Source organism: Microchirus variegatus, assembly GCF_963457635.1.
Source record: "Microchirus variegatus genome assembly, chromosome: 2".
Classification (NCBI taxonomy): Eukaryota; Metazoa; Chordata; class Actinopteri; order Pleuronectiformes; family Soleidae; genus Microchirus; species Microchirus variegatus.
In genome coordinates, this window is record NC_139803.1 from 43,791,135 (window position 1) to 43,812,819 (window position 21,685).

At 43.6% G+C, this 21,685-nt stretch overlaps 1 protein-coding gene across 1 annotated transcript in view; it reads left to right on the forward strand.

Annotated features, from left to right (window-relative positions):
- Positions 1–1,281: 1,281 nt before the first annotated feature.
- corin (corin, serine peptidase) overlaps positions 1,282–21,685 on the forward strand; it is a 22,093-nt gene continuing 1,689 nt past the window's right edge. Inside the window, exons 1-22 of the mRNA XM_083909211.1 lie at positions 1,282–1,397; positions 3,003–3,150; positions 4,916–5,248; positions 7,302–7,413; positions 7,504–7,608; positions 8,423–8,670; positions 8,754–8,867; positions 10,628–10,735; positions 11,088–11,198; positions 12,126–12,248; positions 12,357–12,473; positions 13,948–14,179; positions 15,216–15,358; positions 15,477–15,584; positions 15,687–15,800; positions 15,894–16,004; positions 18,195–18,318; positions 18,435–18,563; positions 19,000–19,049; positions 19,385–19,571; positions 19,673–19,835; positions 19,917–20,025. Coding sequence (XP_083765337.1) covers positions 1,335–1,397; positions 3,003–3,150; positions 4,916–5,248; positions 7,302–7,413; positions 7,504–7,608; positions 8,423–8,670; positions 8,754–8,867; positions 10,628–10,735; positions 11,088–11,198; positions 12,126–12,248; positions 12,357–12,473; positions 13,948–14,179; positions 15,216–15,358; positions 15,477–15,584; positions 15,687–15,800; positions 15,894–16,004; positions 18,195–18,318; positions 18,435–18,563; positions 19,000–19,049; positions 19,385–19,571; positions 19,673–19,835; positions 19,917–20,025 — 3,052 coding nt within the window. The 5' untranslated portion in view covers positions 1,282–1,334. The remainder of the gene's footprint in view (positions 1,398–3,002; positions 3,151–4,915; positions 5,249–7,301; positions 7,414–7,503; positions 7,609–8,422; positions 8,671–8,753; positions 8,868–10,627; positions 10,736–11,087; positions 11,199–12,125; positions 12,249–12,356; positions 12,474–13,947; positions 14,180–15,215; positions 15,359–15,476; positions 15,585–15,686; positions 15,801–15,893; positions 16,005–18,194; positions 18,319–18,434; positions 18,564–18,999; positions 19,050–19,384; positions 19,572–19,672; positions 19,836–19,916; positions 20,026–21,685) is intronic.

Consider the following 21,685-nt stretch of genomic DNA (forward strand, 5'->3'; position numbering starts at 1 on the left):
CTGATTCGTTTGTGGTGAAACTTTTCTAACGTAAAGTTAGAACATTTCGTCCAATTAAAAGAGAGGAAAAAACCCTTTTATTTTGGTGCTAAAATGTTCATTTTGTTCTTGTTCTTTCTTGTTCCTGTTTGAACATTTCAAAAATAAAATTTCAAAAAAAACAGAAAAGTGTCATTGTTACGATTTTTATCAACTTTTCCAGGTTGTTATTCAGAATCTGAAGACAGATCTGTTTTGCAGACAGGGGGCGCTGATGTGTCAGACCTTCCCGTCACGTTAAAAAAAAGATTAATTGCGAAGCACTTCGGAATCTGTCGACCGCGTGACGTCGGCTCGCTAATCCGGTGACGCTTTTCCCCATTTACCTCGTCACATATTGGTTTTCCGATATTTTTACGAATTTTCTCGTAAAAAAAAAAAACAGGCTGATGAATGGAAAAACATTTGTGCCGCGGTCGAACGACTTATCTCGAGACACGCGCATTTACCTTTTTTCAGATTTGATTAATTTTTACGATTTTTTTTTTGCTTTTTTTAATGAACAAAAAAAAGATAACACTTTTTTTTTTTTAAACTGAAACACGTAATTTGTGCCACGATTGGACGATTTATCGCCACACTCTTCGGAATCCGTCAACTGTGTAACATTAGCTAGCTAATCCCGTCGTGTTTACTTTTTTCAGATTAGCTTTCCGCTATTTTATATGAATTTTCTAGCTTTTTTATTTGAACGCGTTAAAAAGAAAACCGACTGATTAATGGAAAAAAAATTAAACGTGTTTTTTTTTTTCTTTTTTAGCACATTTGTGCCGCGGTCGGACAATTTATCTCGACACATTTACGTTTTTTTTTCAGATTTTATTCATTTTCACGATTTTTTCCCCGCTTTTTTATGCATTGAAAAAGAAAAGGCTGAAACATTTGATTTATCGCGACACACTTCCGAATCCATCGACCCTTTCGCGTCAGCTAGCTAATCCCGTCGCATTTACCTTTTTTTTCAGATTTGCTTTGCGCTATTTTTTAGGAATTTTCGATCTTTTTAATGCGTAAAAAAAAGAAAAAAAAAGGATGATTTATGTAAGAAAAAAAAAAAACTAACCTTGTGACTTAGACGCGCGAGCACGAGGCTCAGCATGCACTTGACGGTGAAGTGTGTGTTCACGTGCAGGCAACCTGAGCCGCGTGTGTGTGTGTGTGTGTGTGAGTGAGAGAGAGAGAGAGAGGGAGAGTGGGCGGAGCCAGCGTGTCTCGAGCTCGCTTAGTTACCGGAGCAGCTCGCGGACAGCAGACAGAAGGATGGTCTCGCGCTCGGCGGCGGGCAGCATCAGGTCATGTTGTCCGCGCGGCGGGAGACCTGCCCGCGTGCCACCTTCAGCGGAGCCGGAAGTGCCACGGTGAGTGTGTGTGTGTGTGTGTGTGTTTTTCCCGCCGTTTGTGTGTCAGGTTTGAGGTGATGTCCTTCATTTCAGCTGCTGTCCTCTGTGTGTGTGTGTGTGTGTGTGTGCGCGCGTGCGTGCGCGTGTCCTCTCAGTTTACATCAGTAAAAGCAGCCATTTTATCTCCATAAATCCATATTTACGTGAATAAAACTCAAAGTTTCATCAGTTAAATTGACAAAAAAAACAACGTCGCGTCTTAATTTTCCTAATTTTCTGTCAAAATTTGGTCACAATTTTATGAAATTTGCTCCAAAATTGCGCAAAAAACTTCATTTTCTCAAAGTGAAATCAGTGTAAAATCATTGATTTGTGTGAAGTTTTCTTCAAATTTAAGCAGCAAACGTTTTGACATTTGAAGTCTGAATTTTGGCCTAAACTCATTTTCCCGAACGTTAAAAATTAGTTTGTTTGATAAAACTTGTAAAAATAGTAAATATAATGTTGATTTGTGTCTGTTTTTCTTCTTAAAAAGTCTTTTACGTTGATTTGATCGTTTCACTGCAAATTTTTTCTTAAAAACTACGATTTTTTAAAATTCTGTCGTGTAATTATGACAAATTTCCCGTTAACCCTCCAGATTAATTCATTAAATCTAATCTGGATTATTTTTGATGAGACAATTAAATAATAAATATTTAATTGTCGTCTTTTTTATTGACATTTTTCATCATAAACTGAAGAGAAAACAATCCCTCGTTTCACGTATTTAACGTTAAATGTTCATGTTTTAACAGATTATCATAATAACGTGTGTAACCATGGAAACGTAAACATCGTTAATCAAACTTAAGTTTTCTTTCGTCAGTTTGACGTAAAAACGTGAAAAACGAAGTTTTAAAATCATATTTTCTGTCTTGTCGTCACAATAAGAGCTCTTTATTTACGTGATTATTTTAATTTTAACGACATATTGTTTAATAACATCAGAGACGTTTAAACTGCCCTTCAAAATAAAAGCCCCCAAGTAAAATGAGATATATTTTTTAAGTTTCTTTTTTCTGTAACTCATGTAAACATATATATTACATATGTATATGTGTGTGCATGTATTTTTTTGTTATTAGATCATCTCGATGCTAATAATGCTAAGATGCTAATTCGCCGATTGACACCTTTTTATTCACATTTTGTGATAAAATCGCAGTAAAGACGACGTTTAAAGACATTTGAAATAGTTTTGAGGTCAGAGGAGACGCTGGAGAAACCGATCAATCGATCGATCGATTAATCGAATTATTATTATAAATATTATTAGTGTATTAGAGAGAGAGAGAGAGAGAGTGGTAGAGGGAGCACTATTTACAGCAGTGGTTGCTGTTGTGTGGTGTCAGGTGTCACTTTGTCGTCATGTGACTTCAAAAATAACCTCAACGGAAACTCTGAGAGGACACACACACACCTACACACACACACACACACACACACACACGCCGCCTCAGTGAAAATAACCCACAGGGTTTTGGGGGCGGGGCTTAGTGCACTCACGGCTGGACTTTAAGTTTGTTTGTTAGCTTGTTTTTGTTTTTGTTTAAACTCGTCCGTCCGTCCGTCGTCCTCCAGACTCCTGGACCTGAGACGGCGATGGGCGTGGAGGCGTGTCCTCACAAGCTGGCGTCCACCAATCACCTGCGGCGACGCCTCCTCTACATCCTGATTCCCACCGTCAGCCTGTTGGCGGCGCTGCTGCTGCTCGCCCTGGCCCTCACTGGTACGCACACACACACACACACACACACACACACACACACACACACACACACGTGCTGGGCGCTAATATTAAAGGGTTAATTCTGATATTCCATTTAAGTCTACTATATTTTATTTTGACTTTGGTGTGGGAGAGTGAGTGGTTTCACAGACTTTAACAGTGAAGACAAAGTGTTTTGTGAAGAAGTGAACAGAATGATGGAGAGAGTGTGTGGGAGGAGAGAGAGTCATCTTCTCCTTCATTCACACGCCTGTTAGTGTGTGTGTGTGTGTGTGTGTGTGTGTGTGTGGTGACTCCTCTGGTCGCCATGACAGCAGGAAGTCCCTCAGCCAATCAGAATCATTGAGACAGAAAGAATTTCAAATATTTGAACACAGGTAGTAAAAAAAAAACCACTTCATTCTTCTCTTTCATCCTTCAACGTTGTCTCTTTTCCACTCTGCTCATCTTCATCCTCATCGACCTCTCATGTCCTCACAGACGTCCTCACAGTCATAGACGTCCTCATGTTCTCACAGACGTCCTTGTATGTCCTCACAGACGTCCTCATATGTCCTCATAGTCACAGACGTCCTCATGTCCTCGCAGACGTCCTCATATGTCCTCACAGACACAGACGTCCTCGTGTCCTCACAGACGTCCTCATATGTCCTCACAGACGTCCTCATATGTCCTCATAGTCACAGACGTCCTCATGTCCTCGCAGACGTCCTCATATGTCCTCACAGACGTCCTCATATGTCCTCACAGACACAGACGTCCTCATGTTCTCGCAGACGTCCTCATGTCCTCACAGACGTCCTCATATGTCCTCACATACGTCCTCATATGTCCTCACAGACGTCCTCATACGCCCTCACAGACGTCCTCATATGTCCTCACAGTCATAGACGTCCTCATGTCCTCACAGACGTCCTCATATGTCCTCACAGTCATAGACGTCCTCATGTCCTCACAGATGTCCTCATATGTCCTTACAGTCACAGACGTCCTCATATGTCCTCACAGACGTCCTCATGTCCTCACAGACGTCCTCATATGTCCTCACAGTCACAGACGTCCTCATGTTCTCACAGACGTCCTCATATGTCCTCACAGACTTCCTCATGTTCTCACAGATGTCCTCATGTCCTCGCAGACGTCCTCATGTTCTCACAGACGTCCTCATGTCCTCGCAGACGTCCTCATATGTCCTCACAGTCACAGACGTCCTCATATGTCCTCACAGTCACAGACGTCCTCATATGTCCTCACAGTCACAGACGTCCTCATATGTCCTCACAGTCACAGACGTCCTCATATGTCCTCACAGTCACAGACGTCCTCATATGTCCTCACAGTCACAGACGTCCTCATATGTCCTCACAATCACAGTCATCCTCTCGCGTCCTCTCACATCCTCGCAGACATCCTCATATGTCCTCACAGATGTCCTCTCTTGTCCTCGTCTCTGTGGACGAGGTCAAAGGTCAAACATCTTCTTCACAGTGTGAATTCTCCTCCTTCTTTCATCTTTTCTTCTGCAGCTGTTTTCTGTTTTCTCTCCTCGACTCATTACACACACACACACACAGTCAGTGTGTGTGTGTGTGTGTGTGTGTGTGTGTTCCTCACCATTAAACTGCTGATAGTTTTTCTTTGTTCCTCGTGTTTCACTGAAAACGCAATGACGTCTGAAGGAAATGCGAACGTCTGCTCTGCTCTGATTGGCTCGTGTGTTGCTGACCTGTGATTGGCTGACGAGGTTGTTGTTGTTTTTTTTCAGGTATATTTAGCGGCAGCCTCTTGGACTCCAACCCCCTCCCCTCCCCCGAGCCCATTGCCGATAGCGACCACGGTTACCGTGGCAACAGCACAAGCCCCTCCCACGAGGCGGAGAACGCCACGTCCTCGCTGCGCGGTCACAGCGCCGACGAGGACGGCGACGGAGCCACGTACCACAACGAGAGCACACCCTCTGCCGCCGCCAGACTCCGCCCACCTTCTTACACTCAGGCCACACCCACTCAGGCCTACACACAGCCTCCTGATTGGCTGACAACTGTGACATCGCTGAGCTCCGCCTGGCCGATGAGCACCACGGCGACGCCTGACCCAGGTAACAGCAGGGGGCGTCAGGTGGTGCAGTTAAACCACGCCCACAAATAAATTCTTGCGTCACTCTGTCTCACGCTTACGATATATTGTAAGAAAATACGATGATGTCTGAAGAAAATGCGATATATCGTAAGAAAATGCGATATATCGTAAGAAAATGCGATACATCGTAAGAAAATGCAATATATCGTAAGAAAATGCGATACATCGTAAGAAAATCCGATGACGTCTGAAGAAAATGCGATATATTGTAAGAAAATACCATGATGTCTGAAGAAAATGCGATATCGTAAGAAAATGCGATACATCGTAAGAAAATGCGATACATCATAAGAAAATGCGATACATTGTAAGAAAATGCGATGACGTCTGAAGAAAATGTGATACATCATATAAAATGCGATGATGTCTGAAGAAAATGCTATATATCGTAAGAAAATGCGATATATCATAAGAAAATGCGACGACGTCTTAAGAAAATGCGATATATCGTAAGAAAATACTATACATCGTAAGAAAATGCGATACATCGTAAGACAATGCGATGACGTCTGAAGAAAATGCGATGTATCGTAAGAAAATGCGATGTATCGGAAGAAAATGCGATGTATAGGAAGAAAATGCGATGACGTCTGAAGAAAATGTGATATATCGTAAGAAAATGCGATATATCGTAAGGAAAATGCGATATATCGTAAGAAAATGCGATGACGTCTGGAGAAAATGCGATACATTGTAAAAAAAAATGCGATGACGTCTAAAGAAAATGCGATATATCGTAAGAAAATGCGATATATCGTAAGAAAATGCGATACATCGTAAGAAAATGCGATGAGGTCTGAAGAAAATGGGATGACGTCTGGTTTTCTCTACGGGCTTTGGTTTGGGAGAGTGAGCAGCTTAAAAACAGTCAAAAATAAATAAAAAAAATGTTCGCATTCGTAAGACATCGTAAACTTCAGCTGACGCAGATATTATCGTCCGAGTCTTGAGCTAGCCCTTTAAGCTCAAACAGTCCACATGGCTTTAGCAACGTTAGCAACTCTGGCTACGGATGTGTGTGTGTGTGTGTGAGTGCAGCGTCACTCTGTGTCCTTTTCTGTCAAATGCGAAAACTTTATTAGTCTCTATGACAGCAGACGACGAGTTCATGTGCACTGTCCTCTGTGTGTGTGTGTGTGTGTGTGTGTGTGTGTGTGTGTGTGTGTGTGTGTGTGTGTGTGTGTGTGTGTGTGTGTGTGTGTGTGTGTGTGTGTGTGTGATGATAAATCACTCTATTTTAAAATTCTCCTCGTCTCTGCTGCTCCACTGTCCTTCAGTGTCTCTCTCCCTCTCTCTCTGTGTATTAAAGTGTAGTTGAGGTGAATGCTAATGAGACGTCCTGTCCTCTGATTGGACGCTGCCCAGTCACCAGACTGACTGGGCATTTTACCTCCTCGTAGCATGTTAGCATTTTTAGCATGTTTTTTTTTTTTACGTCTGTGTTGAACTGACATTCTGGGATGTTAGCCTGGTGAAGCTAACACACAAGCTAATCTTCATCATTAGCCTAACTCAGAGGTATCTCTGATGCTAACATTTGGCTAACAGCACTGCTTGTGCCTGCGTGTTGGTAAGCTAAAATAACATGCTACACTGTTAGCCTGGTGAACACACACACACCTACACACACCTGTAAACATTTATACTCAATAATAATTTTAGCTATTTCTAATGCTAGCTAACATGCTAATACCACTTTGTTGTCCTTACTGGATCAAAAGTAGCTTAACAACAATGCAACAATGGACAAAAAATCTAACCAACGTCCTGCTATGATTTCATATTTTAATGCTAGGTAGCTAATGTGTTTAGCTGAAGCTCCGTGATTCAGTGTGCGAAAATGCTTTGTGTGACATTAGCCGAGCTAACATAGCATATTTTTCACCTTAATTCAAACATTTAACTAAAACAAGCTAATTTTTTTAGGGAGAATAATGTCCACGATTAGCATAGCATTTAGCTCCCCGCTTTTATTGATTCAAAACAAACAATGATTTTTTTTTTCCCTGCAGGTGTGTGTCAGCTGATCACAGAGCCTCAGTGTCACATGTTGCCCTACAATCAAACATGGCTGTCGTCGTCCGTCGCTGTGGTGAAGAGCTCCGAGGTCGACATGCTGCTAAGGTAACCGCGCGCACACACACACACACACACCTGTCAGTCATGAGCACAAGCTAGCTGAGCGCTAATATATGTGTGTGTGTGTGTGTTCAGGTTCTTCAGCTACCTCAGCAGACTCTCCTGCTACAGACACATCATGCTGTTCGGCTGCTCGCTAGCGCTGCCCGAGTGCGTCGCTAGCGACGGCGCAAACGACAGGTAACAACGTCACGCTAAGTCTACGACGTCTTTAAGACGTTAGACGGACTTAAACAACAGGAAACTTGACGTTTGTAAAAAACCACTCACTCTCCCTGCACCAAAGTCCACAGAGAAAATCAGTGATTTTAACTTCACAGAGACACAGGGGTTCAAAGGAGACTTAACTCAGTGACACAAAGTGACCACACGAGGCAGCAGAGGACCAGCAGCTCCTGTGTCCACTGTGAGCTAAAATCGCTGGTTTTCTCTATGGACTTTGGTGTGGGAGAGTGAGTGGTTTTACAAATGTCAGTTTCCTGTTGTTAAATTCTGTCTAACAGTGAAATAAAGACGTGAACGTGTTCTAAAGATACAATAGACTTAAACTGACGTAGATTTTATGAAGTACAATAGGTTTAATTAACAGGAAACTGAAGTTTGTAAACCACTCACTCTCCCACACCAAAGTCCATAGAGTAAACCAGTGATTTTAACATCACAGAGACAGAGTTGTTGATCCACTGCTGCCTCCATCACTAACTTACAATGACTTATTTTGTCAATTCGGCTTTTGAAATTTGTCGTTCAGATTTACCTCAGTGACACAAAGTGACCACACGAGGCAGCAGAGGACCAGCAGCTCCTGTGTCCCTGTGATGCTAAAATCGCTGGTTTTCTGTATTGGGGTTTGGTGTGGGAGAGTGAGTGGTTTTCAAACTTGAAAACACTTCTAAATACCTAAACGATCTCTTTATTGTGTGTGTGTGTGTGTGTGTGTGTGTGTGTGTGTGTGTGTGTGTGTGTGTGTGTGTGTGTGTGTGCGTGTGTGCAGACGGGTTGTGTTACCTTGTGCGTCGTTCTGCGAGGCGGCGAGGGAAGGCTGCGAGCCCGTCCTCCAGATGTTCAACGCCTCCTGGCCGGAGTTCCTGCGCTGCTCTCAGTTCAGCAACATCACATCCACTTCACCGTCACCTTCATCACCGTCACCATCGTCATCATCATCGTCACCGTCACCCACGGCGACAGCAGGCCCCGCCCCCTTTGCCTGCTACACGCCGCGGCAGGTGAAAGGGAAACCATGTGAGTAACAAACGTGAGCGAGATCAGAGATCACGGTGACGTCACCGCGTCGTTCACGCTCTCCTCCTCTGATTGGTCGGCAGCGGTGTGCGGCGGGAGGGACCACTTCCTGTGCGCGACGGGGATCTGCGTCCCCCAGAAACTGGTGTGCAACGGCTACAACGACTGCGACGACTGGAGCGACGAGTCGCACTGCGGTGAGACGCACGACTTGACCAGTAACCGGTTAACTAGCTAACACTGACACACACACGCACACACGCACACACACACAGAGGAAGTTCTCCACTTGTTGTCGTGGCGACGCAATAGACAGGGAAGAGAGAGGGAGAAGGTTTTGTCTTTGTCTGTGAATGTCTCTCGCCCTCCCTCTGAACTCACCATCGCCTCCTTTTGTTTAGTTTTTTTACGAGACGAGGAAGTTTGTCGCCGTAAAAGTCGAACAAAAAAGAAAGAAGGAAGACGAAGTGAAGAGACGAGTCAAGACCTGAGATCACATGATCACGTCTTTATCTCACTGTTAGACATGTTACATAAAGTTACGTTACATGAAGTTACGTTACATGACGTTACGTTACATGAAGTTACGTTACATAAAGTTACGTTACATGAAGTTACGTTACATGACGTTACATGAAGTTACGTTACATGACGTTACGTTACATGACGTTACGTTACATGAAGTTACGTTACATAAAGTTACGTTACATGAAGTTACGTTACATGACGTTACGTTACATGAAGTTACGTTACATGACGTTACGTTACATGAAGTTACGTTGCATAAAGTTACGTTACATGAAGTTACGTTACATGACGTTACGTTACATGAAGTTACGTTACATGACGTTCCGTTAAATGAAGTTACGTTACATGAAGTTGCGTTAAATGAAGTGACGTTACGTTACATGAAGTTACGTTAAATGACGCTACGTTACATGAAGTGACATTACGTTACATGACGTTACGTTACATGAAATGAAGTTACGTTACATGACGTTACGTTACATGAAGTTACGTTACATGAAGTTACGTTACATGACGTTACGTTACATGACGTTACGTTACATGACGTTACGTTACATGAAGTTGCGTTAGATGAAGTGACGTTACGTTACATGAAGTTACGTTAAATGACGTTACGTTACATGACGTTACGTTACATGAAGTGACATTGCGTTACGTTACATGACGTTACGTTACATGACGGTACGTTACATGCCGTTACGTTACATGACGTTACGTTACATGACGTTACGTTACATGACGTTACGTTACATGCCGTTACGTTACATGAAGTTACTTTACATGAAGTTACTTTACATGAAGTTACGTTACATGAAGTTACTTTACATGAAGTTACTTTACATGAAGTTACGTTACATGAAGTTACTTTACATGAAGTTACGTTACATGAAGTTACGTTACATGAAGTTACTTTACATGAAGTTACGTTACATGAAGTTACGTTACATGATGTTACGTTACATGATGTTACTTTACATGAAGTTACGTTACATGAAGTTACTTTACATGAAGTTACTTTACATGAAGTTACGTTACATGAAGTTACGTTACATGAAGTTACGTTACATGACGTTACGTTACATGCCGTTACGTTACATGAAGTTACTTTACATGAAGTTACTTTACATGAAGTTACGTTACATGAAGTTACTTTACATGAAGTTGCGTTACATGAAGTTACTTTACATGAAGTTACTTTACATGAAGTTACGTTACATGAAGTTACGTTACGTAACATGATGTTGCGTTACATGAAGTTAAGTTACATGAAGTTAAGTTACATGACGTGATGTCATGTTAGATGTCAAACTTTGAAAGTCATAACAAGTCAAAAGAAATATTCTGTAATCACAAGTGTTCCAGAAAATGAAACTCTCTCTCTCTCTCCCTCTCTCTCTCTCTTTCTTTCTCTCTCTCTCTCTCTCTCCAGTGTGTACAGATGCAGAGTTTCGTTGTAACACAGGTCGGTGTCTCTCGCCCGTTCTGGTGTGCGATGGTTACGACGACTGTGGAGACCTGAGCGACGAACTCCACTGTGGTGAGAGAGGACACACACACACACACACACACACACACACACACACACACACAGTAACACACACAGTAACACACACATACACTGTTACACACACACTGTAACACACACACACACGCACTGTAACACACACACACACTCTCTGACGCAGTTGGGTGCATCAGCTGTGTCAGGGAATCCACCACCTGTCTGCCTGCCTGCCAACACACGCACTGCACACACACACACACACACACAGGGTATCATGTTGTCAAGGTTTCTTGTTTCTTTCAGCTGTTCATGTGCTTTTATTTTGGTGAACAGTGGCTGTTCATGTTCTAAATGTGTGTGTGTGTGTGTGTGTGTGTGTGTGCAGTGTGTGACCTGACCCGTGAACATCGCTGTGCTGACGGTCGTTGTGTGTCCAGAGACTGGTTGTGTGACGGCGACCACGACTGTCTGGACAAGTCAGACGAGCTCAACTGCTGTGAGTTACCGTGGTAACCATGACGTGACTGTGTGTGATGGAGTTAGGAAGTTACGTTACATGACGTTACGTTACATGAAGTCACGTTACATGACGTTACATTATATGAAGTTACGTTACGTGATATTACATGAAGTTGCCTTCTATGAAGTTACGTTAAATGAAGTTACATGAAGTTATGTTACATGACGTCACATGAAGTTACGTTATATGAAGTTTCGTTATATGAAGTTTCGTTATATGAAGTTTCGTGAAGTGACATGAAGTTACGTTACATGACGTCACATGACGTTACGTTACATGACGTCACATGAAGTTACGTTACATGACGTCACATGAAGTTACGTTACATGTCGTTACGTTACATGACGTCACATGAAGTTACGTTATCTGAAGTTTCGTTACGTGACGTGATATGAAGTTACGTAACATGACGTTACATGACGTCACATGAAGTTACGTTACATGACGTTACGTTACATGACGTTACGTTACATGAGGTAACGTTACATGACGTTACGTTACATGAGGTAACGTTACATGACGTTACGTTACATGAGGTAACGTTACATGACGTTACGTTACATGACGTTACGTTACATGACGTTACGTTACATGACGTTACGTTACATGAGGTAACGTTACATGAGGTAACGTTACATGACGTCATATGAAGTTACGTCATGTTAGATGACATTGTTTCAATTCTTAAACAAAATGAATGCATCACAGCGTTAGTAAAAGTGTCAAAGTCAAAAGAAATATTCTGTAATCACAAATGTTCCAGAAAATTAAAATGCGTCAACAATTAACACTGAGTCACCGTCTGATGAGTCATGTCACTGATGATCGTGTGTGTGCGTGCGTGTGTGTGTGCGCGTGTGTGTGTGTGTGTGTGTGTGTGTGTGTGTGTGTGTGTGTGTGCAGCCTGTAAGAGTCAGGGTCTGCTGGAGTGCAGGAACGGTCAGTGTATTCCTTCAGCGTTCCGTTGCGACGGCGAGGACGACTGTAAAGACGGCAGCGACGAGGAGCTCTGCAACCGAGAGCAGAGTGAGACATCTGTCTGCATCACACCCATCTCGTCTTCATCGCTCCTCTTCTCTTTATATTAATCTGTGTGTGTGTGTGTGTGTGTGTGTGTGTGTGTGTGTGTTCCAGCTCAGGGTGTGTGTGCGCCCGGTCAGCCCAGCTGTATCTCCACTTCCTGTCCGTCTGTGTGTGTGGGGAGCAGCGCCACCTGTGACCCACGAAACAACAACAACAACACCAACTGTAGTGAGTCATCACTCATAACAATCACTGGTTTTCTCTATGGGCTTTGGTGTGGCAGAGTGAGTGACTTTGGTGTGGGAGCGTGAGTGACTTTGGTGTGGGAGCGTGAGTGACTTTGGTGTGGGAGAGTGAGTGACTTTGGTGTGAGAGAGTGAGTGACTTTGGTGTGGGAGCGTGAGTGACTGGTATGGGAGAGTGAGTGACTTTGGTGTGAGAGAGTGAGTGACTTTGGTGTGGGAGCGTGAGTGACTTTGGTATGGGAGAGTGAGTGACTTTGGTGTGAGAGAGTGAGTGACTTTGGTGTGGCAGAGTGAGTGACTTTGGTGTGGGAGCGTGAGTGACTTTGGTGTGGGAGCGTGAGTGACTTTGGTGTGGGAGCGTGAGTGACTTTGGTGTGGGAGCGTGAGTGACTTTGGTGTGAGAGAGTGAGTGACTTTGGTGTGGGAGCGTGAGTGACTTTGGTATGGGAGAGTGAGTGACTTTGGTGTGAGAGAGTGAGTGACTTTGGTGTGGCAGAGTGAGTGACTTTGGTGTGGCAGAGTGAGTGACTTTGGTGTGGGAGAGTGAGTGACTTTGGTGCGAGAGAGTGAGTGACTTTGGTGTGAGAGAGTGAGTGACTTTTGTGCGAGAGAGTGAGTGACTTTGGTGCGAGAGAGTGAGTGACTTTGGTGTGGGAGCGTGAGTGACTTTGGTGTGGGAGAGTGAGTGACTTTGGTTTGGGAGCGTGAGTGACTTTGGTATGGGAGAGTGAGTGACTTTGGTGTGAGAGAGTGAGTGACTTTGGTGTGGCAGAGTGAGTGACTTTGGTGTGGCAGAGTGAGTGACTTTGGTGTGGGAGAGTGAGTGACTTTGGTGCGAGAGAGTGAGTGACTTTGGTGTGAGAGAGTGAGTGACTTTGGTGCGAGAGAGTGAGTGACTTTGGTGCGAGAGAGTGAGTGACTTTGGTGTGGGAGCGTGAGTGACTTTGGTGTGGGAGAGTGAGTGACTTTGGTTTGGGAGCGTGAGTGACTTTGGTGTGGCAGAGTGAGTGACTTTGGTGTGGCAGAGTGAGTGACTTTGGTGTGGGAGAGTGAGTGACTTTGGTGTGAGAGAGTGAGTGACTTTGATGTGGGAGAGTGAGTGACTTTGGTGCGAGAGAGTGAGTGACTTTGGTGTGGGAGAGTGAGTGACTTTGGTGCTAGAGAGTGAGTGACATTGGTGCGGGAGAGTGAGTGACTTTGGTGCGGGAGCGTGAGTGACTTTGGTGTGGGAGAGTGAGTGACTTTGGTGTGGGAGAGTGAGTGACTTTGGTGTGGGAGAGTGAGTGACTTTGGTGCGGGAGCGTGAGTGACTTTGGTGTGGGAGAGTGAGTGACTTTGGTGCGGGAGCGTGAGTGCCTTTGGTGTGGGAGAGTGAGTGACTTTGGTGTGGGAGAGTGAGTGACTTTGGTGCAGCAGAGTGAGTGTTTCCTGTTAACCTGTGTCTGTCTGTGTCTCAGGTCGCTGTGAGTCCATCAGTCTGGAGCTGTGTATGAATCTTCCCTATAACTTGACCAGTTTTCCTAACTACCTCGGTCATCAGTCACAGAGAGAGAGTTCTGTTTCCTGGGAGTCGTCTCTGTTTCCTGCTCTGGTTCAAACCGGTTGTTACCAGTTCCTCATGTTCTACGCCTGCACTCTGCTGGTGCCCAAGTGTGACCCTGTTACCCTGCAGAAGGTCCCGCCCTGCAGGTCAGCAACTAGTTAGTCTGGTAACCAACCCTTCAGCAACTAGTTAGTCTGGTAACCAACCCTTCAGCAACTAGTTAGTCTGGTTACCAACCCTTCAGCAACTAGTTAGTCTGGTCACCAACATATCCGCAACTAGTTAGTCTGGTAACCAACCTTTCAGCAACTAGTTAGTCTGGTAACCAACATATCTGCAACTAGTTAGTCTGGTAACCAACCTGTCAGCAACTAGTTAGTCTGTAACCAACATATCCGCAACTAGTTAGTCTGGTAACCAACTTATCAGCAACTAGTTAGTCTGGTAACCAACATATCCGCAACTAGTTAGTCTGGTAACCAACCCTTCAGCAAATAGTTAGTTTGGTAACCAACATATCGGCAACTAGTTAGTCTGGTAACCAACTTATCAGCAACTAGTTAGTCTGTAACCAACATATCCACTACTAGTTAGTCTCATAACCAACTATCAGCAACTAGATCGTCTGATAACCAACCTATCAGCAACTAATTAATTTAATAACCAATATATCAGTAACTAGTTAGTCTGATAACCAACTTATCAGCAACTAGTCAGTCTGGTAATCAACCTATCAGCAGCTGTTCAGTCTGATAACCAACATACCAGCAACTAGTTAGTCTGATGCCCAACATATCAGCAACTAGTTAGTCTGATAACCAACCTATCTGCAACTAGCTCATCTAATAACCAACCTATCAGCAACTAGTTAATTTAATAACCAACATATCAGCAAGTAATTAGTCTGATAACCAACCTATCAGCAACTAGTTAGTTTAATAACCAATATAGCAGCAACTAGTTAGTCTGGTAATCAACCTATCATCACCTAGTTAATCTAATAACCAACCTATCATCACCTAGTTAATCTAATAACCAACATAACAGCAACTTGTTCATCTGCAAATCAACCTATCAGCAACTAGTTAATTTAATAAGCAATCTAGCAGCAACTAGTTAGTCTGTTCTGTAGTTAGTTAGTTAGTTACTTACTCTCTCTCTCTGTCTCTCGCCCACCTGCAGGTCGCTGTGTCGTAACTCGAAGGAAAAGTGTGAGTCGGTGCTCGGCATTGTGGGATTGCAGTGGCCCGAGGACTCAGACTGCACTCAGTTTCCGGAGGACGGCGGTGGCGCCCCCTGTCTGCTGCCTGAGGCAGGCGTGGACGGTACGGAACGTCGCCTTTAACTAAACATTTTTCTTCTTCTAAAGTAAAACATATTTATATTTCCTTGTTGTTGTTGTCGTTGTTGTCGTTGTCGTCGTTGTTGCCGTGGCGACGACAGAATGCTCCCCCAGTCACTTCAAGTGTCGCTCAGGACGCTGCGTCCTGGCGTCCAAGCGCTGCGACGGACACTTGGACTGCGACGACCACAGCGACGAGGACAACTGTGGTGAGTCGGCGTTTTTTTTAAAGAAACGCGAGCTAGCGAGTTAGCGCTAAACGCACTCGGGCTAACTGTGTGTGTGTGTGTGTGTGTGTGTGTGTGTGTCAGGCTGCGCAGAGCGCTCTCTGTGGGAGTGTCCCGGCAGCAGCGTGTGCATCAAAGCTAGCATGATCTGCGACGGGATCCCAGACTGCCCCCTGCTGGTGGACGAGGCTAACTGCTGTGAGGCTCAACACTAGGATGCTCTGTGTCGATGATGTTGACGACGATGATGATGATGATGATGCGTGTGTGTGTGTGTGGTTGTTTCCATAGCGACGTGCAAAGACAACGAACTTTCCTGCAACAACCATCAGTGCGTCCATCGCACGCTGTGGTGCGACGGGAAGAAGCACTGCTCCGACAGTTCGGACGAGTGGGACTGTGGTACGACGCGCACACGCACGCTTATCGCAACAATATATACGATGTTAGCATATTTTTTTTAACGAGTTTAAATCACGATATGATGTGTGACAGGAAACATTTTTTTCCCAGGTTTGTTAGCAATAGCGGGCTACAATTTGACAAGAGCGTAACTTGCTGTATCTAAGCCCCGCCCCCAAAATACAATATACGATATTAGCGCATTTTGCGCTAAAGGTCACTCGCTAATCGTTAATCACTAAAGTGTTTTTAGCGATAGTTTATGATTTTGAATCAGATTGTCGCAATTATTTTGGTCACGTGGCAGGAACGTTTTGGCAGTTTGACAAAGCGTAACCTGTACCTGCTAAGCCCCGCCCCCCAAAACACTGTAAGTCGCGTTTTTTTGTAACACAATATACGATATTAGCGTGTTTTGAGTGATGTCGGCGATATTTTACAAGTTTAAATCACGATAAGTGTGGCAGGAACATTTTATATCATCATTAGCGCTAGCAGGCTACAGTTTGACAAGTCTATTCTAAGCCCCGCCCCCAAAACACTGGAAGTTTTTTGTATTTGATTATCGCAATTATTGTGCTTACGATATGTGTGACAGGAAAATAATTTTCCGATGTTTGTTAGCGATAGCAAGCTACAGTTTGACAAAAGCAGTAATATATCAACAATATACGCTGTTAGCACATTTCACGCTAAAAATCTATCTCGCAATAAGTTTTTTTTAGCGATAGTTTATGCGTTTGAATCAGATTATCGCACTTATTTTGGTCACGATAAGTGTAGCAGCAATGTTTTGACAGTTTGACAAAGTGTAACATGTACCTTCTAAGCCCCGCCCCCAAAACACTGGATGTCGTGTTTTTTTTGTTTTTGATTATCGCAATTATTGTTGTTACGATGTGTGACGGGAAAAAAAAAAAAACGTCCCACGTTTGTTAGCGATAGCAGGCTACAATTTGACAAAAGCGTAACTTGGTGTTCTAAGCCCCGCCCCCAAAACACTGGAAGTCGTGTTATATACGATATTAGCGTATTTTGCGCTAAAAAAAAACGCTCATAATGAGTGTTTTCGGCGATATGTTACGAATGAGATTATCGCAATTATTTTGGTCACGATGTAGCAGGAACGTTTTGGCAGTTTGACAAAGCGTAACCTGTACCTGCTAAGCCCCGCCCCCAAAAACGCTGGAAGATTATCGCAATTATTGTGTTTACGATGTGTGACGGGAAAAAAACGTGTATAGATATATGTCTTCCCACGTTCGTTAGCGATAGCAGGCTACAGTTTTGACAAAAGCGTAACTTGCTGTTCTAAGCCCCGCCCCCAAAACACTGGAAGTCGTGTTTATCAGCTCAATATACGATATTAGCGCGTTTTGCGCTAAAAAGTCAAGCGATTTCGGCGACATGTTACGAGTTTAAATCAGGTTATCGCACTTTTTTTGGTCACGATAAGTGTAGCAGGAATGTTTTGACAATCTGTACCTTCTAAGCCCCGCCTCCAAAACACTGGAAGTCGTGTTTTTGATTATCGCAATTACTGTGTTTACGATATGTGTGACAAAAAAAAATATCGTCCCACGTTTGTTAGCGATAGCAGGCTACAATTTGACAAAAGCGTAACTTGGTGTTCTAAGCCCCGCCCCCAAAACACTGGAAGTCGTGTTTTTTTTTGTAACACTCACACATATGTCAGAACAATATACGATATTAGCCTATTTTACGCTAAAAAACGCTCACAGTGAGTGTTTTCGGCGATATGTTATGAGTTTAAATGAGATTATCGCAATTATTTTGGTCACGTAGCAGCAATGTTTTGACAGTTTGACAAAGCGTAACCTGTACCTGCTAAGCCCCGCCCCCAAAACACTGGAAGTTGTGTTTTTGATTATCGCAATTATTGTGTTTACGATGTGTGACGGGAAAAAAATGTGTATAGATATATGTCTTCCCATGTTCGTTAGCGATAGCAGGCTACAGTTTTGACAAAAGCGTAACTTGCTGTTCTAAGCCCCGCCCACAAAACACTGGAATTTGTGTTTATCAGCTCAATATACGACATTAGCGTGTTTTGCGCTAAAAATCAAGCGATTTCGGGTTTTAATCAGATTATCGCACTTTTTTTTGGTCACGATAAGCGCGGCGGGTACGTTTTTGTACCGTTTTTATATTTTATGTATCGATCCGCAGTGTCTCTTTCCGATCGATCGGGTTCCGTGTTGACCGTGTCCAGGTCGGCCGCCGAATACCAGGTCTGCGCCGACGAGTGGAACCAAGAGCTGAGTGAACTCACCTGCGCCCAACTGGGACTAGGGTAAGGTTAGTAACACACACACACACGCACACACACACACACACACACTCACTCACGCTGTGTGACAAATTACATTTCCCGTGTGTGTGTGTGTGTGTGTGTGTGTGTGTGTGCAGGGTTCCGTCCTCCGTTTCCACAGTGACCGACCAGCCCGGCGTCCCGGGCCGTCGCCGCTGGTTGCACGTCCACCCCGAGTGGAACCTGAGGAACGGTTCTGCTCTGCAGGCGCGGCTGGAGAAGAGAAGGTAGCGCCACCTACTGGCACCTTATCAGAGTCTGGTCCTGGTCCTGGTCCTGGTTCCATGTGGACTCTGGTGTTGGATGCGTTTGGAATAAAGCAGAATAGACTGAGTCTGTTGACGTTCAGAGCTGATTCGTGTTCGCGTGATGAACCTCTGCTGCCCCCTGGAGGTTGAAAACGGGAGATTTAACACTCGTTTTCCTGATATCTTTGATTATTGTTGTTCATGTGTATGCAGATGATGCGCCGCTCTATATCAGTGTTTCCCAAAATGCACTTTTTAGAGATGACTCACTATTGTGATTTAAATCAACCACTCAAAGGTTGTGGGTTCAATTCCCGGCTTCCCTGGTCTTATCTGCTGATACTATATTGTAATAATATTTATTTTTTTACGATGTCTTGTAGCCTTAATCGTCGGTTTCCTCTTTCTCTTATAGTCACGCGTGTCACTCCAGGAGAAGAGTTTCCGTTCTTTGCGCCAGAGAAGGTAAACAAAAAAATGTCCATTAACTCACGCACACACACACCAATGCGATGCTAGCGGCGTTAGCTAGCTCGTCAAAGAGCCGTTAAAGGTAACGCGTGAGCTGTTATTGCGGCGGAAACGTTATCTTCAGATGCTAACGTTTCCCCCGGATGACTCCCAAATTCTCGCGATTTTCGCTAATTGAACACAAATTTTTTTACGTAGCGTAAACACAAACAATTTGTGTTTTAACATGTCGCAAAAAACTGAATTTAACGATTGAAATAAATGTTTTTTTAATGCTAGCAAAGATGAATGATTAGCGACGTCATCGTTTCTCTCTCTCTCTCTGGTAGAGTGTGGTCTCCGTCCGTCGCTGGGCGTCTTCCCGCACAGGAAGAAGAGGATTCTGGGAGGGCGGGTGTCCCGGCGGGGGGCGTGGCCCTGGCAGTGCTCGCTGCAGAGCGGTCAGAGCGGACACGTGTGCGGCTGCGTCCTCATCGCGCGGCGGTGGGCGCTAACCGTCGCGCACTGCTTCGAGGGGTGAGACGGGGGGGGCGACGTGGCGGGAGGTGGGGTTACTATGATGATGATGATGATGATGATGATGATGTCACGTTGTTGTAATGACGCCTCTCCGCCAGGAGGGAGAGCGCTGAGCTGTGGAAGGTGGTGCTCGGCCTCAACAACCTGGACCACCCCGGCGTTGAGAGTCAGACGCGCGCCGTGCGCTCCATCGTCGTCCACCCGCGCTACAACCGCGCGGTCGTGGACTACGACATCAGCGTGGTGCAGCTGGACGCCGACGTCAGTATCGATTATCGGGGGGGCGGTTATCGACGAGGACGCCGGGTGATTTGTTTTGTTTTGTTTCCGTTTGTCTCGCAGGTGGACGAGACGCCGCTGGTCCGACCCGTTTGTCTCCCTCAGTTTGGCGAGCTGCCGTCACCTGACTCCTACTGTTACATCACGGGCTGGGGTCACATGGGCAACAGGAGTGAGGACACACACACACACACACACACACACACATTTTGAAATTCAGGAAATTTACCATCATAATAGTCGGCATCGTCCTGAACAAGGATCCGTTGAAAATATTTGAAAACTCCTTAAGGAATAATTTTAATGAATTTTTGAAAATCAGGAAATGAGCCATTTGCCCTGATGCTCTTTGACAGTGAGCTGAGTTTCTTCAAAAAAACAAAAAGTATCTCCGATTTACTTGAAATTCACCATCATAATAGTCGGCATCGCCCTGAACAAGGATCTGTTGAAAATATTTGAAAACCTCTTAAGGAATAATTTATATGAATTTTTGAATTCAGGAAAATTATCCATTTGTCCTGATGCACTTTGACAGTGAGCTGAGTTTCTTCAAAAAAACAAAAAGTATCTCCGATTTACTTGAAATTCACCATCATAATAGTCGGCACCGCCCTGAACAAGGATCTGTTGAAAATATTTGAAAACCTCTTAAGGAATAATTTATATGAATTTTTGAATTCAGGAAAATGCTCCATTTGCCCTGATGCACTTTGACAGTGAGCTGAGTTTCTTCAAAAAAACAAAAAGTATCTCGGAATGACTTGAAATTTACCATCATAATAGTCGGCATCGCCCTGAACAAGGATCAGTTGAAAATATTTGGAAACCTCTAAAGGAATAATTTTAATGAATTTTTGAAATTCATTAAAATTATTCCTTTGCCCTGATGCACTTTGACAGTGAGCTGAGTTAATCTCAAAAACAAAAAGTATCTCCGATTTACTTGAAATTCACCATCATAATAGTCGGCATCGCCCTGAACAAGGATCTGTTGAAAATATTTGAAAACCTCTTAAGGAATAATTTATATGAATTTTTGAATTCAGGAAAATTATCCATTTGTCCTGATGCACTTTGACAGTGAGCTGAGTTTCTTTAAAAAAACAAAAAGTATCTCCGATTTACTTAAAATTTACCATCATAATAGTCCGCATCGCCCTGAACAAGGATCAGTTGAAAATATTTGCAAACCTCTTAAGAAATAATTTTTATGAATTTTTGAAATTCAGGAAATTATCAATTTTCCTTGATGCACTTTGACAGTGAGCTGACTTTCTTCAAAAAAACAAAAAGTATCTCCGATTTACTTAAAATTCGCCATCATAATAGTCGGCATCGCCCTGAACAAGGATCTGTTGAAAATATTTGCAAATCTCTCAAGGAATAATTTATATGAATTTTTGAATTCAGGAAAATGATCCATTTGCCCTGATTCACTTTGACAGTGAGCTGAGTTTCTTCAAAAAAATTAAAAGTATCTCGGAATGACTCGAAATTTACCATCATAATAGTCGGCATCGCCCTGAACAAGGATCAGTTGAAAATATCTGAAAACCTCTTAAGGAATAATTTTAATGAATTTTTGAAAATCATGAAATGACCAATTTGGCCTGATGCACTTTGACAGTGAGCTGAGTTTCTTCAAAAAAACAAAAAGTATCTTCGATTTACTTTAAATTCGCAATCATAATAGTCGGCATCGCCCTGAACAAGGATCCGTTGAAAATATTTGAAAACCTTTTAAGGAATAATTTTCATGAATTTTTGAAAATCCGGTAATGATCCATTTGACAGTGAGCTGACTTTCTTCTCGAAAACAAAAAGTATCT